Below are 17,811 nucleotides of genomic sequence, written 5' to 3'. Positions count from 1 at the left end.
CTGTTGTAGCTTTCGCACCACTAATGCAATTAGTGGGAGAGGTGTAAAGGCGTACGCAAATTTGCCTGACCAGTTCATCCATATCGCATTGCCTTTGGACAATGGGTGTGGGTATCTGGCGGCGAAGCTTGGGCATTTTTTGTTTTCATGGGTGGCGAATAGGTCTATCTGTGGATGCCCCCACATCTGAAAGAACAGGTGAAGAACCTGCGGGTGAAGTTCCCACTCGTGGATCTGCTGCGTCTGTCTGCTGAGCAGATCTGCCATGGTGTTTTGGACTCCTGGGACATGCTGGGCTAGGAGAAAGATTTTGTGTGGAATTGCCCATCTCCATATGCTCTGTGCTAGTTGAGAGAGCTGTGGAGAGTGTGTGCCGCCTTGTTTTTTAATGTAGTACATGGCGGTCATGTTGTCTGTGCGAATAAGGACTGCCTTGCCTAAAATCTGTGTGTGAAAGGATTTTAGGGCTAGAAAGATTGCCAGTAACTCCAGATGGTTGATATGGAGTAACTTTTGTTGCGGCGTCCATGTGCCCTGCACTGTGAGGTGTAGTAGATGAGCTCCCCAGCCGGAGAGCGATGCGTCTGTTGTCAGGATTATTTGTGGAACCGGGTCCAGGAACGGTCGACCTCTGGAAAGATTTGTGGTGTTCCACCACTGCAGAGAGCGATGGGTGCGACCGTCTACCATCACCAGATCTGTCAGTTGCCCCTGGGCCTGGTTCCATTGGCACGCTAAGCACTCTTGGAGTGGACGCATCTGGAGTCTTGCATGAGGCACTATGAAAATGCAAGAGGCCATCATCCCTATCAGTGGTACAAAAGGGGGTGGTGATGGACGGAGCATCAGAACCAATCAAACACTCACACCCAGTCAACAGATCTGGGTTTGATCCATCACCGTTCTTTAGCCCACTCTGCCACCCCAGTTCAGACATGGCCATATGCAAATCAGTCTGACCCTGTGCCTCATGGGAACAGTCCAGCCCGAACTGCTAAGCCATGCCTTCCCTGGACGGGAAACAAGCTTCCTAGGACCGGTTTCTGGCATTTCAGCCGTCTTCAGCCAGGCTTGCTTGAATCCAGTGGCAAAGTGAGCAAGGGACTCACGTCTGAGCATACCCTGCCAACTTATGGCGAACAAAGCGGTACAAAAGGGGGTGGTGATGGACGGAGCATCAGAACCAATCAAACACTCACACCCAGTCAACAGATCTGGGTTTGATCCATCACCGTTCTTTAGCCCACTCTGCCACCCCAGTTCAGACATGGCCATATGCAAATCTGTCTGACCCTGTGCCTCATGGGAACAGTCCAGCCCGAACTGCCAAGCCATGCTTTCCCTGGACCGGAAACAAGCTTCCTAGGACCGGTTTCTGGCATTTCAGCCGTCTTCAGCCAGGCTTGCTTGAATCCAGTGGCAAAGTGAGCAAGGGACTCACGTCTGAGCATACCCTGCCAACTTGTGGCGAACAAAGCGGTACAAAAGGGGGTGGTGATGGACGGAGCATCAGAACCAATCAAACACTCACACCCAGTCAACAGATCTGGGTTTGATCCATCACCGTTCTTTAGCCCACTCTGCCACCCCAGTTCAGACATGGCCATATGCAAATCAGTCTGACCCTGTGCCTCATGGGAACAGTCCAGCCCGAACTGCCAAGCCATGCTTTCCCTGGACCGGAAACAAGCTTCCTAGGACCGGTTTCTGTCATTTCAGCCGTCTTCAGCCAGGCTTGCTTGAATCCAGTGGCAAAGTGAGCAAGGGACTCACGTCTGAGCATACCCTGCCAACTTATGGTGAACAAAGCGGTACAAAAGGGGGTGGTGATGGACGGATCAGTTGCATAAACACTCTTGCTGGGAGGGAGTGTTGAAGTATGAATTTCTGACGCAAAGCCTGAATGCTTGCAATCCTGTCCGGATTGGGGTAGGCTATGGCTTTTGAGGTGTCTATGGTGGCACCGAGGTATTGCTTTATGTGGGATGGTATTAGCTGGGACTTTTGGTGGTTCACCGTGAAGCCTAGTTGGTGAAGTAGTTGGATTGTAGTGGCGGTGTGGTGTACACATTGGTTGTAGGACGTGGCTTTTATCAGCCAGTCGTCCAAATACGGGAAGACGTGAATGTGCTGTCTTCTGAGATGTGCCGCCACTACCGCTAGGCACTTGGTGAATACCCTTGGTGCTGTTGTGACCCCGAATGAGAGCACCTTGAACTGGTAGTGTTGCCCGTCCACTACAAATCTGAGGTACTTTCTGTGGGCATGGTGTACCGGAATGTGAAAGTATGCGTCTTTCAAGTCCAGTGTGGTGAGAAAGTCGTTCTGGGAGAGGAGCGGAAGTACCTGCTGAAGTGTTACCATGTGAAAATGGTCCGAATGTATGTATGTGTTTAGAGGCCGGAGATCTAAGATAGGTCGTAGAGTCTCGTCTCTTTTTGGTATCAGAAAATATAGGGAGTAGACCCCTACATTTTGCTGATTGGCGGGGACCTGTTCTTTCGCCTGTTTTTGTAGGAGGGAGATTACCTCCTGTTTTAGTAACGTGGAATGTTCTTGTGACATTGGGCGTTGCCTGGGTGGAATGTTGGGGGGGGGTAGATGTGAGTTCTAGGCAGTACCCTGAACGAATAATTTGGGTCACCCATCTGTCTGATGTGATGGACTCCCAGACGTTAAGGAAATTTTGTAGTCTGCCCCCGACCTGAGTGGGATGGTCTGGAGGGAGCAGGGGAAAGTCATTGGGTAGGCGGTGTGGCAGAGCGGGCGGTATTTGTTTTGCCTCTGCCTTTATTGTTATTGCCTCTATAGCCGTCTCTTTGATAACCCCTTGCGAAGGTGGATTGAGGAGGGGATTTGTAGGACGTGGACGCGCTATCTGAGGAGTAGCCTCTGCCCGTGCCCCGAAAGGAAGAGCGGCGAAAGGAGCGCCTAGGAGGGTGTGACTGTAGGGCTCCCATAGATTTCGCCGTATCTGTGTCTTTCTTCATCTTCTCGAGGACCTCATCTACCTTTGGACCGAATAAATGTTCTTGATCAAATGGATGGTTTAATATGGAGGCTTGTAGCTCCGGTTTAAAGCCTGAAACTCTCAGCCAAGCGTGGCGACGGAGGAGGACACTAGTGTTAATGGCCCTGGAGGCTGTGTCTGCTGCGTCTAAGGCACAGTGTATAGAGGTGTTAGTTATGGTCTTACCCTCTTGAATTAATTCATTGGCCCTATTTTTGTATTTTTCTGGGAGATGGTGCATGATGGTTTCTAGTTCATCAAAATGCGCTCTGTCGTATCTGGCCAATAGCGCTTGAGTGTTGGCGATACGCCATATATTGGCTCCCTGTGATGCAGTGCGTTTTCCTGACGCGTCCAGGAGCTTTGACTCTTTGTCAGGCGGTGGTGCTTCGCCTGACGCCTGGGAATTTGATCTCTTCCTTGCAGTGGATACCACTAGGGAATCCAGTGGCGCTGGCCCCTTGATGTAGGCAGGATTGGTGGGGGCAGCTTTATACTTCTTCTCTATGCGTGGGTTGAGGACCCTAGCCCTGACTGGGTCTTTAAAAACCTCTGGCGCATGTTTTATTACCCCTTTGAGCATAGGTAGTATAGAAGTAGACCTATGTGCTGTGTCAAAGGTGTCTAGGAGGAAATCTTCCTCTACTGGGTCAGTGTGTAGCTCTACCCCATGGTAATGTGCCACCCTCTGAAGTAGGTGGTGAAAACCTAATGAGTCTTCTGGTGGAGATGGCCTGGATGGATAAAGGTCATCTTGTGGGACATCTGGAATGTCTGGATTATTATAGTCATCCCATGGGTCTGGGGATCCTGTAGGGGTGAAGTCTTGTGGCACATCTGCTGGGCCGTAGTATGGGTCCCCCTGATCATCATGGTCTGGAGACGGGGTCGGAGAGCAATGAGGCAGGGGTGGAGAAGGCGGAGGGGGCGGAGGTGGAGAGGGTGGAGGAGGTGGGGAAGGCACTCTGAAAGGGGAGGTAGCACAGTCTTTCCTCTTTGGAGGTGGAGATGGTTTGTCCAAATGTCTCTTTTTAGAAGACAGTGCCAAATGTCCAGTTTTTGGATCCTTGGTAAGTGTCTTTAGCAAAGGATCCGGTGTAAATAGTTCTTGCGACACTGGCTGTTCGGTCGGCGACGAAGTTTTCGGGGCCGATGGCTTTTTAGGCTCGTCTGTGCCGTGCTTTTTTGGAACCTCCGATTTTTTGGTCGGCGCCGAGACAGGCTTCGGCGCTGGAGTGTCGGTGCCGAGGGTCTTATGATGTGTGGTCGGCACCGAGAGGCTGGGTTCGACACCGAGGGCTTTGGTGCGGAGCTCGGTGTCGAGGTAGAGGCCGATCTTTTCTTTGGTGCCGAAGTGTGTTTATCAGCACTGCTGGCAGGCTGGCTCGAGCCCGAGCCGCCGGTAGGCTTATTAGGCTTCTTCACCGGGCCCGAAGGTGGGGTGTTCGAAGCAGGGTCTTTGGTCTTGCCTAGGCCCGGAGGCGAAGGTGTGACCGAAGCCTTTTTGGGTGTCGGCGCGGGTGTGGGAGGGGGTATTTTACTCACGACTCTCTGTGCCGGGGTGATGTCCTCCACATCCGAGTCGTCGGCTTCGGAAGCACTGACTAGGTCCTCTTCGGTGTGCTGCTGTCCCGGAGCTTCGACGTCGTCCCCGAAGATGTCGACTGGAACGGAAGTCGAGGAGTGCGCCATTTTTCGTCTGGCCCTTCGATCTCGAATAGTCTTTTTGGATCTAAAAGACTTGCAGGTGGGACAGTCTCGAGCCTCGTGTTCAGGGGAGAGGCAGAGGTTGCATACCTCATGAAGATCGGTGTGGGGGAATTTGGACCCACATCGAGGGCACTTCTTGAATGGAGTTCTTTCCATCAGCCGGGACCGGAGCCTGGATAGGCCCGAAGGCGGCCGTCGTTGACTGGAATCGAAGGTGTGTCGAAGAAGAAGGTGATTGAGGAGATCAGGATCTGAACAATACCGCGGAGAGCGAGGATTCCGCTTCGATCGTCGAACTGTAATGTTCGGAACCGGAGCGCGAAGTATTACATCCGAGCCCGATGGCGGAAAAAAACAATCTGAGGATGGAGCCGAAGCCCATGCGCAATACGAACCAAGGGAGGAGTCACCGACCTCATGACTTCAAAAGACTTTCCAAGAGGAAAAACAAAATGCAAACATCCGGGCCCAACACCAGATGGAGATCTATGCAAAAGTGTGTAATCTGCAGCTCATATGCCTCGAACATTTAATTTCCATTTACATAATGAAGCCATCATTCTTTTGAATGATTAATATTGCTGGCACAGTGCATTTGGTGCTTTAATCATTACCACAAGCAGTGTTGCTGCTTTCACATTTACAGGGAGCAGCAGTCGCACTCCAATAGATGGTCTCCATGCCAGCGGTCTCCAGCATTCCTTCATTTCATTCTGCAATGAAATTATGCAGAAGACAGCCATATGTGGAGAACTGAGGTGGGGTGTTCTGTGTGCACCACCAAGGGGACAGTATTTTGTAGCGCAAGTTACACAGGGTTTTTTTTCATTTTGACTTGCCTCAAGTACAAATAATCAAGCTATCATGTACCTCTTCACAAATTCAGTGTTATTCTCAATTGTAACTACAGCGTAAAGAATGTTGTTGTGAAAAAAAGTTACAGCCAGTACCAGATAAGAAGTACTTGCTCTTTGAAGGTGGAGTGACTGATAGATAGATGCAAAAAAGTAACTCTGTCAGGCTGCCGCCTCACCCTCATCATTTCCACGCCCTTGTCTTCTGCATTATTACAAGGGCAGGGAGTAGAAAATAGCCAATCACTGCATTCCTTCGTACAAAAGCCGTGCAGTGATTGGCCATGTTCTGTGAACCCACATCTCCCACCCCTGCTCTGCCTCCCTAATGTACAAGGCTAGACTAGGTCTACTCACATCTCATGAGCCAATCTAGATGTGGCTCACATGCTGTAAACATTCGAAAACAGCATAACAGCACCACTGGATTGGCTGAATAAAGCAACATTTGCACTCCTCAAGAGACTGCGAAGGCTGTAATCCCAAGCTCACTAACAGTGCACAGGTAGGAGAGATCCCAAGTGTGCATGTCATGCTGGTCACAGAAAAACACCTGTCCAACCTGACATGTGCCTGAAGGGCCTGATTTCGAGCTTGGCAGTTTGACTGCCCCACCACCGTGGCCTCCAGAAGACCACTGTGTATTAAGAGTTGACCACGGCGTGTCTGTGGCTCTCTTGCGGCGATGGTGAAGGGTTTTCCAGATATATTGATGCCTGTGTGAGCATTTTGACTGCACATATGTCAAATGTACACATATGCATGATACATGTGGAAAAATGCCACCTACCCATTGCCGGAATCTGGCCCAGTAGCAGTAGTCGAGGCAATGAGTATATGATACAAAAGGGACTTACCTGTATATCTCAGCAAACAGGGTTGTATTCTTCGCGGCGAGGCTGCTGCTGTAAAGGGGAGACCTAGAGAAAGGGATCCACATCAAACTTTGATGGGAAGAACAGGAACTAGGTGAGTATGCACCCCAAAGCCTTAGTTTCTGCTGACTTGAAGATGGCAGTCCCGCCACTGTGGTCAGCTTGTCGGAAAGCCAACTCATATTATAGACGGCAGTGGAACTCCTAAGTACCGCCCATGGCAGCAGCTTTTCCCCAACTGCAGCCAACATGGTCTGCAGATAGCTGGTGGTGTCAGCGGTTCACCAGCGGTCTTTTCAAATGCAATCTCGTAACATGGTGGTCGGACTGCAGAGCTCGTGGCTGTCGGTCCACAACTGCAGGTATGGCGGTTCCTAGATCACCAAACTCGTAATCAGGCCCTAAGTGTAGACGCAGCCAGCCTATCTGCTGTCCATAATTAAGGTCCACCCCACCCAGCTCACACTCTTGTGATTGAAAGGCATCTGCCTGCAGCTTGTACCTGGCTCTGCCTGCGGTACCACAATTGAAATACTAAAAGTACTGTGGTCCAAAATATAAATCTCTTATTTATAGGTACATTTTTAGTCTGTGAGTCAGGGGAGCAACAAATACAGGAGGCAATGTCCTTGCACACTCATAGAGGAACCGCCCCTGCCCAGCAGGTAACCCACTCATAAAATGCGTCTCCTGTTTGTGTTGATTAGTAATTTAAGCATTCAGCTATTGCCCACTGGATAAAGACCAGCTGTCTAAAGTTGAACACCGGCAAGACTGAAATCATAATCTTTGGGGAACGCACATCACCATGGGACTCCACCTGGTGGGAAACAGAGCTTGTACCAACACCCACCCCCACCTCCAACTCCAAGAACCCTGGGATCATCATTAACAGCAAACTCCACATGACAGCCCTAGCCAATGCCGCCGCCACCTCACGCATCCATTCCCCGAAGATGCTGAGGAAGATTATCAAATAGCGCCTGGAAAATCATCATATTTTCCCTAGTTACAAGTAAGCTGGACTAAAACGCCCTCTATTCCAGGATCAACAAAAATCTCACCAGAAGGCTGCAGACGATTAAGTAATCAGTGGCCAGAACCACTCTCAACGTTCCATAGCGCACTTTCATCACACAATACCTGGAGGAGCGCAATGCAAACTCATCACCCACACTTTCAAGGCACTACATAACACTATCCCGGCATACCTCCACAATCGCATCTGCTTTCACAAACCTTCCAGACACCTCCACTCTTACAGACTGAGACTTGCATAAATCCCACGCATACAGAAAAGCAGATCCGATCTGGTGATCAGAACGTTTCCTACATCGCTCCTAAAGCTCCGGTACCTACACATAAGAGCTTCCTCTTTACTTCTTGAGTTCTCCAAGAAACAAAAGACAAGGGGGCAGATTTTGAAGAAACTAACGCTGCACCGCGACTCAAGTCATTTTTCTGTGCTGCGCTGTGTTAGTTTTGAAGCACAGGGATGCGATATATTTACAACAATATGTCGCATCTCTGTGCTTTTCCCTGCGCTGGCACACAAACTGCTGCCATGCGCCGGCGCAGGCATCCTTGCAACATGGTGCAAGGATGCCTTGTTTTTGTGCAGAAAGGGGTGCCTTCCTACACAGAAAAAATAATTTGAGGTGATTTCCTCTTCCAATGCGCGCTGTAGAATGCAGCAGGCTTTGAAAGAGGAAAAAAACTGTGAGAAATGAAAACATTTCCCCTGGTTGCACCTTGCTACTCCACCCCTAGGGTGGCATAGCATTCTGGCGCATTTCCAGATTTACGATTCCTCATAAATCTGGAAATGCACCAGTGGACATGGGTGTTGCGTGGGAGCACCCACATGAACTCCCATGTTACGCCCCTAACACACAAAGTGTTTCGTGAACAGGGCCGATATTTAGAAGCATAGGTAAAGGCACACAGGGTGGCTTTACCTGTGCTTGTAAATATCAGTCAGCAGGTTGCGCCGCCAGTGCGTCACACAACGTGACGCACCAGCGGCGCAAGGGGCTTGTAAGTCTGCCCCCTGGCATTTAGAGTAGTCCCACTAGGCCCTCGGTGCTGATAGGCTCACACCTGCTCAGTGCCTGGATACCCTCCGGGATGATATCACACTTTATAAATCTGCATAACATATAACATATCGCATGAAATAAAACATATTATTTTTGTTGCTGTCAGGTTTTTCACATCCTGACAAACGTTATATTAGCAAATCAAGTAAGGGCTTAGTCTCACCTGTGATATTTGAAATCTCTCCAGCAGGGCAAGGAACACAGTCGAAGCAGCAGCTGGGCTGCCCTCTCCTCACAGACTGCCTGAACCCAGGAGGGCAGCTCTCACTGCAGAAGGAGCTGGGGACCTGAAGCAGGAGCAGGGAACAGAGTCAGAGACTGAAACCATAACAGAAATCATGAAAATGGATCGACAAATATTCTGGGGATCTATCAGAAAAAAACCGTCAGCAGTGTTTAGGGCACGTTTTATCCAACTCACATATGGACATCAGATGCTTGTTACAAGGTTCCACATCATTTAAAAGTTACTTTACAGCTCAGAAGTACCAAACTCCTTGGACAATGACCCATGAGTCCCACCTAGAAATGGCACCTCACATAGGCAAAGTCCTGGAAGTGTTGCCTCAAAGAGAGGACACCTGTGAACCAACTTAGTCGCCCCCAGGGGTGGCGTGGGAAGCGGCAACGAGGAGACATGTTTTCATTTCTCCTCGTTTTTTCCTCTTTCAATGCGTGCTGCATTCTAAAGCACACATTAGAAGAGGAAATCACCTCAAGTGATTGTTTTTGTGCATGAAGGAGCACCTCCCTGCACAAAAACAATCTCCTCATGGCATAGGCATCCTGGTGCAAGGGTGCCTATGACGGCGCATGGCAGCAGTTTGTGCGCCAGCGCAGGGAAAGGCTCAGAGATGCGACATGCTGCTGTAAATAAGTTGCATCCCTGTGCCTGGAAACAAACGCAGCGTGGCGCAGAAAAATACCTTGCAGCACCGCGCTGCATTATTTTCCCATAAATAAGCCGCCTTGGGGCTTATATATTGGAAAGAAAACGCTGCGCCACGCTGCGTTAGTTTCCAGGCACAGGGATGCAACATATTTACGGCAACATGTCACATCTCCGTGCCTTTCCCCGCGCTGGTGCACAAACTGCCGCCATCCTGATGCTTGCTCGTAAACTGGAAATGTATCAGTGGACATGGGTGTTGCATGGGAACACCCACAGCAACACCCATGTCACACCCCTAACACACAGCGTGTTGTGTGAAATGAGGCTAGATTTACAAGCACATGTAAAGCCATGCAGGGTGGCTATACATGTGCTTGTAAATTTTACGCAGCAGGTTGTGCCGTCGGTGCGTCACGAAACTTGAGGCACAACATCACAAGGGGCTCATAAATAAGCCCCCTTAAGTCACACAAGAATGCCACAAGCAATTTCACATGTAACATCACAACTGTCCAAATCCCCCCGCTTTCAAAAAGGAATCTCTCCATTACAAACACACCCTCAACATTTCACAGTAACCACCAATACCCGTCTCCCTTCCTTGCATGCATTTTACTCATTCTTCCCTCTCAACTGAAAACTTTACATCCTACTTCTCATCTTAGACATTAGAGCTACCTGCAAACTCAACTCTGAAGCCACGCCCCCCTTCTTTATCATGCCTAGGCTACCCTTCACCTCTCTAAAGCCCTATATCTTTCCACCCATGTTCTACCATGCAAGTACCCATACTCTGATTGGCCAACCAATCCTGTGGACTACTTGCCATTTTCACGCCCAAAATATTAACCCCTTGTCTGTCTTTTGTGCCTAAGAAATGTCTCAGATCACTCTTCTAGCGCTCTCCAAAATCAACAGCAGCCATAACCCTCCTAAACAAAGATCTTCCGACCCTTCCATTTCTGACAACAAGTGTCTTGTCTTCCTGCTCTCTTTCATCTCTAAAGTGCCTGAAGAACTGATTTTCAAGTGCCTCACGGCTACTATCATCACCCATAAGCAGCTGGATTCCATTGAATCTGGCTTCTATTCGTTGCACTCAGCAGGGTCAGCCCTCGCCTCATGCTTGGCTCAGTAGACTCTGTGCATCACATGTACCTCCTGAAGTTCTCACACTTCTTGTTCTGTTGCTTCATTTGACTCTGCTGGTCATCGCTCTTTACTGTCCACACTGCCCACTCTTGACATCAAGGGCCTGGTTTCCTGTATCCCCATTTGCTCTTTCTCAATATCTTGGGGTTTCTTTCTCTCAATCTCTATCAGTTTGAGTCCCACAAGGCTCAGTCCTGGGGCTTTTCTTCTGCATCTCTACTTTATCCATGACAACAATTGTTGCTTAATTTGGTTTTTGATATTAGCTCTACATTTAGGACTCCAAAACTGTTCTCTATTAGTGCACGACCACTGCCCTCCTTCAAATGCCTCGATGCTGGATCAGGACTATTAAACACAACTCCTCTAAAACAAAAATCAGCTACTTCCTACCACTTCAGCCTCCCTTCTCCACCCTACCCAAGCCCCCGATATCTTATTGCCTGTGACTTCAGCCGAAACATTGCAGTATACTTCGACTTCTCCATTAATATGGAAGCATTCATAAGTAATTCATAAACAGTAGCAAGGAATCAAGATCTCAGGAAGTTTAAACTACACTCACATCACTTTGGTTATTTCACATTACGCTTGCTCTGGAAAATTCCCCAAAGTATTCAATAAATATAATTTTACATGGAACACACCGGAGCGCACCGGAGCGCACGCGGAGCACACCGGAGCGCACCGGAGCGCACCGGAGCGCACCGGAGCGCACCGGAGCGCACGCGGAGCGCACCGGAGCGCACGCGGAGCACACGCGGAGCACACCGGAGCGCACCGGAGCGCACCGGAGCGCACCTTGAGTGGCTGCTGTTTGCGGTTCCCTTGTTTAATCCTGCGCGCAAACCAAAATTAATGCAAGGATGCATTTCGAACTAAAATGTAGATTGAAGTTACGAATTAGCATTTCATGTAATTATGCATAATTTCATATACTTTTGCATTAGTTATGTGAAAGCAAATTACGCATATTTCACACACATCTACTTTTGAGCATCAGGTAAATGCACCCCTGTATTCTCTTCAAAGAGCTAAAACGCCAGTTTCCTAATTTGTCCTCAGCAAACTTGGCTGTTGCAACAGTCTTTTGTTGAGTCTCTTCGTTTCACATTGTCTCGTCTGGACAATTTACTTAACTTTGCCACAAGGACTTTCTCTATTCTTTACAAGCCATCATCAAACAGCCTGAATCTTTACCAAAACCGAGCTCTATAAAAGCAGGTGATCCTGAGCTTCAATCGATGAGTGCCTCTCGCCCTAACACCTCTCTCTGTTGCTCAGATATGGATTCACCTTAAATAAAGCTAAAGACAAGAGGCATTTGGCAAAACAGGAACAAGTCGGTTTAATTAAATGTTGCGGCTGAGAGAGCCTCGGCACAATGCGTCTGCTCGAAATCTATTGATGCACAAAGTATTGGCCTTCAATTTATACAGTTCATGAGGTACAATAATTCCAAAAAAGCATCTCAGTTGTAAATCAATAAACACGGGCATCTGATTAGGACACAGACGACTCTCCACCTTGGGGAGAGCTGGTGTGGCCCAGTGTGTATTTAACCAGATGTCTTGCATGAGGGGAGCGTGATCACTATGGGGCATATTATCAACGGCCAGCGATAATTATCGCTGGCCGTTCATAGAGATAGAAAAATTATCGCCAGCTATCGCTGAATATTATCGCCATGATAACGCTATATTTACAACGCATAGCGCTATGGCGATAATATTTCAGTGATAGCGGTGTTTTCAAGGGAACATCGCTGGTTTTCCAGCGATGTTCCATTGAAAACAGCGATAACATTGCTGATAGGATCCTGTGGTCCTATCAGCATAATCCATATTCCATTAAAAGTATGCCTTAGTCAGGAATTTAACAGGTGTTAAATTCCTGAGTTAAGGCTGAGGTAGCGCGTTTTTTTTTATCGCTGCACCTCCTTGTTAATATCGCGAAGCTGCCTTCACGATATTAACAGGTGTTGTTTTCACAGCCACGCCTCTTTTGCATCTCATTAGCGATGCGAGGCGAGGCTGTGAAAAAACGGGCTCTACATCAAGGAAACACGCGCTAGTGTTTCCTTGATGATACTGCGATATAATTATCGCCGCTTTTCACCCAAAAACGGACGCTAAAGCGGCGATAATTATATCGCCAGCCCTTGCTGATATGCCCCTATATGTGGTGTGCCTGTCATGTCCTGATTGGTTGAGTGTGCCTATCTACATGTAGTATCTAGCTTGGTGGTATTTCTCGGACTTGTTTTTGGTATAACTATCTATCTTTGGAATCGATCAGGGTTTTCCCCGGGTGTGTGTTTGTTTTTGGTTTATGGGGGACCCCACCTGTGATGTGCTGCTTGATAGGCATGTGTTTATTCTAAACAAGGGAACCCATAAGGTAGGAAGGACCTTGGGTACTTGCTATTTTGAAAAAACAATTGGTCCTTCAAACATACATAAGTGTAAGACCAATGAATATAGACCAGATTCAGTGCTATACTAAGTGAAAATGTCCAGCCGGACATACAGATTTAATATTTAAACGTGATTAATCGAAATTACACAGAGCGTGATAGAGTGGGACACAGTCCTGTGTCCTTCGACAAACAAAACATAGAGACAATCACATATATCTAGACATTTTTCAGGCGAAACAACCAAGCTTAACCCCGATCCAGATAATAGGGGCAAGCTTTTTAGAAAGTAAACAGTAATGCACTACTTTTAACACATGAGTTTAATGTGCATGCTGTTCAACAAGTCGACGACGTTTCGATCTATAACAAGATACATAGATCATCATCAGGACAAAAGTAATGACAAGCCTAAGAGCACACTGCCTGTGAAGTAATTGGAGAAAACGGGGAAGGAGGCAGGAAACAAGACATTAGAATCTAGGCAGAAATAAGAGAAAAATACAACACACAGTCTCCTCAGTTAACCAATGATTGTCAGGTTGCACTATTTACAACGGTATGAATTTCAGGATTCAAAATAGGCAGAAGGCATGTGAATTCAAGGTGACACAGCCTGTTCTCATGAGCGAGAGAAGTGATGAAGACGGAAAGTGCATCGGTGATGGAGAATAGAGGCAAGAACAGTGATGAGGAGCAATATTACCGTATGAAGGTGATATGGATAAGAATTACCCCATAGTGAAGACATGGAAGGAATTGGAGTCGAACGCGAGCTCAACCAGTGAAGGGGTACTGAGGAGGGCCAGATGCAATTATAGCCCTAACTGCATCTGGTAATAGTGTAGTATGTGTGCTTGTATTTTCCACCAAGGTTTTAGTGTCTAGCCTGCTCACACTATCTAATCTGGTCTGGATCCCCGTGGTTAATCCCCTCTTGAGGATGGTGTAGAAGAATGCAACCTGGAGACCCATGTCATTCCAGGGCTGTCCTGTCTCCTGCCACCATTGTTTTCTCATTGTGTCTTGGAGTTCGGTCATGGTCCCTCCAGTCTTCATGCCTTCTGCCATCAGTCCTCCTACATCTGGAAGGTCAGGGACCAGTTTCCCATGGGCTGTCCAGATATGGTGTCTGAATGAATTAAATACAGTACCGGTATGCTCAGTGTTAGTGAGCATGACTGCAGGGATGTGGGTGTCAGGATCTGACTCCTTGAGCCTGCATTACGCTATGAATCAAGGGAAATAAACAGAAACTACATGTCCCAGAAGGCCTGATGGGAGGGGCCTTCTAGTACTTTAGGTAGAATCGCACGTTAGCCTGCGTGCGTAATTCTAGTGAGGAACGGCGTTCCTCGTGGCTACAGGCTTTGGAGCTTTTTTGTATTGAGTAGCAGGGAGCTGTGGTTGCGGTTGCTGTTCCCCTCGTCTACCTGCGGGATCGCTGGACGAGCCATTCGTTGTTTGTTTGCTGACTCATGGTTTGGGAAAAAGACCGGAGTCTGCAGATTCTCCCCTGTGAGTCCTGGGAGTGACATTTACCCTGGTGTGGAGCAGCGCGAGAGGAGCCGCTGCGTCTATGGCTTGGATTGGGCTACAATGGCTGTTGGAGCCATTTGGCTGCTCGGGCTCGAGTGGCCGCTTGTTTGGGGGACCGCATTGGGCAAGACCAACCTTCCAGAGAGAAGTTGCCCAGGAAGGTACTGTATGCAGGCGTTCTGAAAATTGCCATTAACATTGTGTCTGTGCTTACGGAGTGTGGAAGTCAAGACGCCTGCATGTACTATTTTTGTTTTAGTAGCTGCTGCCTTTTCCTTATGGAACTCCCGGGAACGAGGAGTTGGAATTTGCCTTTCACCTACCTTTGATGATATAATAGGATGGTGACACTTCTTTATGACTTTCCTTTTTGCTCATGCCTTTCTTTTGCTGGGGAAATCAACATCTAGGGTATGTATGCGTGAGGGAGGTGGTTAATAGAAAGTGAAGGAGGGATGAATGCGATGTTAACCTGTGTGCTTTGTACTTCAGGTATATCCTCTTCCAGTTGTGATCAGTATCCTTACTGATAGTGAGTTGGATAGAGGAGCACCACGGCAGGGGTAGCCTGTTTCATAGGCAATAATACCATTAGTGAGACTTTATGAGAGTAGTAAAGAAAGTAGACCTGTATTAATCTATGCGTTTTGTTTTTTCAGGTATCTCTTTCCCCGCTGTTCCTACCTTAATTCCCTTTCCCTCACTTGATCATCTCAATACTCGGTACTTTCTATGGTAGAGTTGGGCATATCGAGAAGTAGACCCCTTTGAGCATCGCCCGAATTCTGAGGAGTTCCTGTGGACGTTACAGTGGGCGCAAGAGAACACTGTGTTGGTCTGCTCCCCAATGATGTTACTGTGCATGCTTTTGACGTCACCTATGGCTAAGTTTATTCCTGCCGTGTTCTTTCAAAAACATAGGATCCATTTTCCTGCCCGTCCATCAATGTAGGCAGTTTATTCCTTACCCTGTCTTTGTTCATCTGTGCCCAAGGCACGTGGATGGTTCCTGCTGTGCCTTTCTGCATCGGAGGCAAAGTCTCGGCCAGGGGCATAACTGTTGGTTTGTCCTTGACGTAGCGCTCCCAACATCTCAGCCAATCCTAAAGGTAGGGGTACTTACATTTCAGATCTCCTCCTCTGTGCCGTATGCAGTCTTCTGCAATGGCCATATCATTTGGTTTAGAAGAAACCCTCCTCTGGCCAAGGATGGTCATACTGGTGGCCCTTCCTTTCAGTCCAGCAGGCCAATAGATAACAGAATGACCATGCGAAGGCCTCGCCCTCATCTCTGTATATTATTTCTTTAAGGGTCAGCCTGTCTGACCAACACGTCCATGGAATAATGCAGACTTCCTCATCATCGCTCTCCTTGTGCACACATAAAGGGGCCATGCTGCTCTTTCAACATCTCAACTGTGTCTCAGTCAGGCTTTTCTGGCTACTTATTTCCTGGTCAGTCCTCTCCTACGTCAAAGGTCCAGAGAGGTATGGGCCGCCATTGGGGGCCTTCCTCCTGACTCATCGCTGGTCTCATCTCTGTATGGGACCCAAAGCAGAGCTCCTGTTCCCTCCGGGGGAGGGGGAGTTGTCCCTTCCCTCTGCTGGGCTTCCAAGGTGTTTGTATGTCAGTTTTTGTGTGTCCTATGGTGTTAGTGTCGAACGTATCCCCTCAGGCCAGGGAAATGTGTGGGTTTTGGTATGGATGTGCCACTCACAGCAGTGTTTCTCTAATTTCCTAGCCTGGGTGGAGAACCTCGCTTTCATGTGGTCTAGTGGTGTCTCTATAACAGACTGGGAAACTTGGCTGTTTTAAGGGTTTGCAAAACCTTTGGTGATCTAGAGATTTGCTAAAAATTAGTTACCAATTCTACTCTTTTATGGGGTAACTGTGTACATGGGGATGGTAATAGAAAAAAATCAATATACTGGTTATGAGCTCAAAAAACAACCTGATGCATCAACAATAATTGGATAACATATAAATAGAGACAATAATGCAATGAAGCAATAACAACATGTAACAAAAATGTAATTGTGAGTTTAGTGCAATGCGGATTGTTTTGCTGCAGAAAACTAGTAAAATTGGACTATAACTTTAGGTTTTTTTGCTTCCAAAATCCACGGATCCTCAGTGAGGCTCAGTGCAGCCCCCATGTAAATCTGCAAAACCACAAATCTTCGTGTACTTTGGTAAAAATCAAAAAAATACTTTCAGAACCCCTCAGGCACCCACACAGCCACTCACAGACCCACACAGGCAGTCTCACACCCACTCATGGACTCACACAGTCACTCGCACACCCACACAGACAGTCTCACGCTCATTCACAGGTCCATACAGCCACACACAAATGCAGTCACACACGCACACAGGCACATCCACTTCTACTCACATACCTACACAGGCACTGACAGATGTATTGATAGACCTACATAAGCATGCACAGGCCCAGTCACAGGCCCATGCAGCCACTCACACACCTACTCACAGACCTTATAGCCACTTATACACCCACTCACAGACCCACCAACACACCCACCCATACACTCACAGAACCGCCCACACACTCACAGACCCACTCACAAACCCATACAGACATTCAAACACCCACCTACACATCCATAGACACACACATACCCACTCACAGACCTACTCATACATTCACACCCCCACTCAAAGAACCACTCACAGATTAACTCACAGGCTCACTGACAGACTATTCACAGACCCACTCACAGACACACACACACTGTCTCACAGACCCATACAACTACTCCCACACTCAAACAGCCACTGACACATTGAAAGAAACACTCACACACCCAGAGAGCTACTCACACAGTTACTCACATACCTACAATCACACCCATACAACTAGTCACACCCCGCTCATATATCATAATAACATTAATAATAATTATTATTAATCATTTGTAAAGCACATCATTCACCTGACAGGTATCATGGTGCTAACAAACCACCTTAATGCATAAAAACCTTTCTTAAAAAGGGTACGCCGGCTTAGAACCCTCTATTTAGGGAAGAGCCAAGTTTTTAGGTTCTGCCTCAAACTCATCACATGTACATTAGCTCTGATATGTAATTCATGCCCTCCTGCTTTTGTTTTGGAACATCACGTGTATGTTTTTTTTTTTTAATCCAAGCTTAGATTTCATATTCACAACCACATACCAGTCACAACTGTGCATGTGAATTTTGTGTATTTTGTCATTTGTGGTTGACTGACAATGGGGTCCTTT

At 47.8% G+C, this 17,811-nt stretch overlaps 1 protein-coding gene across 1 annotated transcript in view; it reads right to left on the bottom strand.

Annotated features, from left to right (window-relative positions):
- The window catches only part of LOC146829900 (vomeronasal type-2 receptor 26-like), a 169,983-nt gene that overhangs the window by 56,920 nt on the left and 95,252 nt on the right, over positions 1 to 17,811 (bottom strand). Inside the window, exon 3 of the mRNA XM_085606745.1 lies at positions 8,712 to 8,835. Coding sequence (XP_085462871.1) covers positions 8,712 to 8,835 — 124 coding nt within the window. The remainder of the gene's footprint in view (positions 1 to 8,711; positions 8,836 to 17,811) is intronic.

This window comes from Triturus cristatus, chromosome 5_2 (assembly GCF_964204655.1).
Source record: "Triturus cristatus chromosome 5_2, aTriCri1.1, whole genome shotgun sequence".
Classification (NCBI taxonomy): Eukaryota; Metazoa; Chordata; class Amphibia; order Caudata; family Salamandridae; genus Triturus; species Triturus cristatus.
This window is presented reverse-complemented; position numbering and strand designations above follow the sequence as displayed.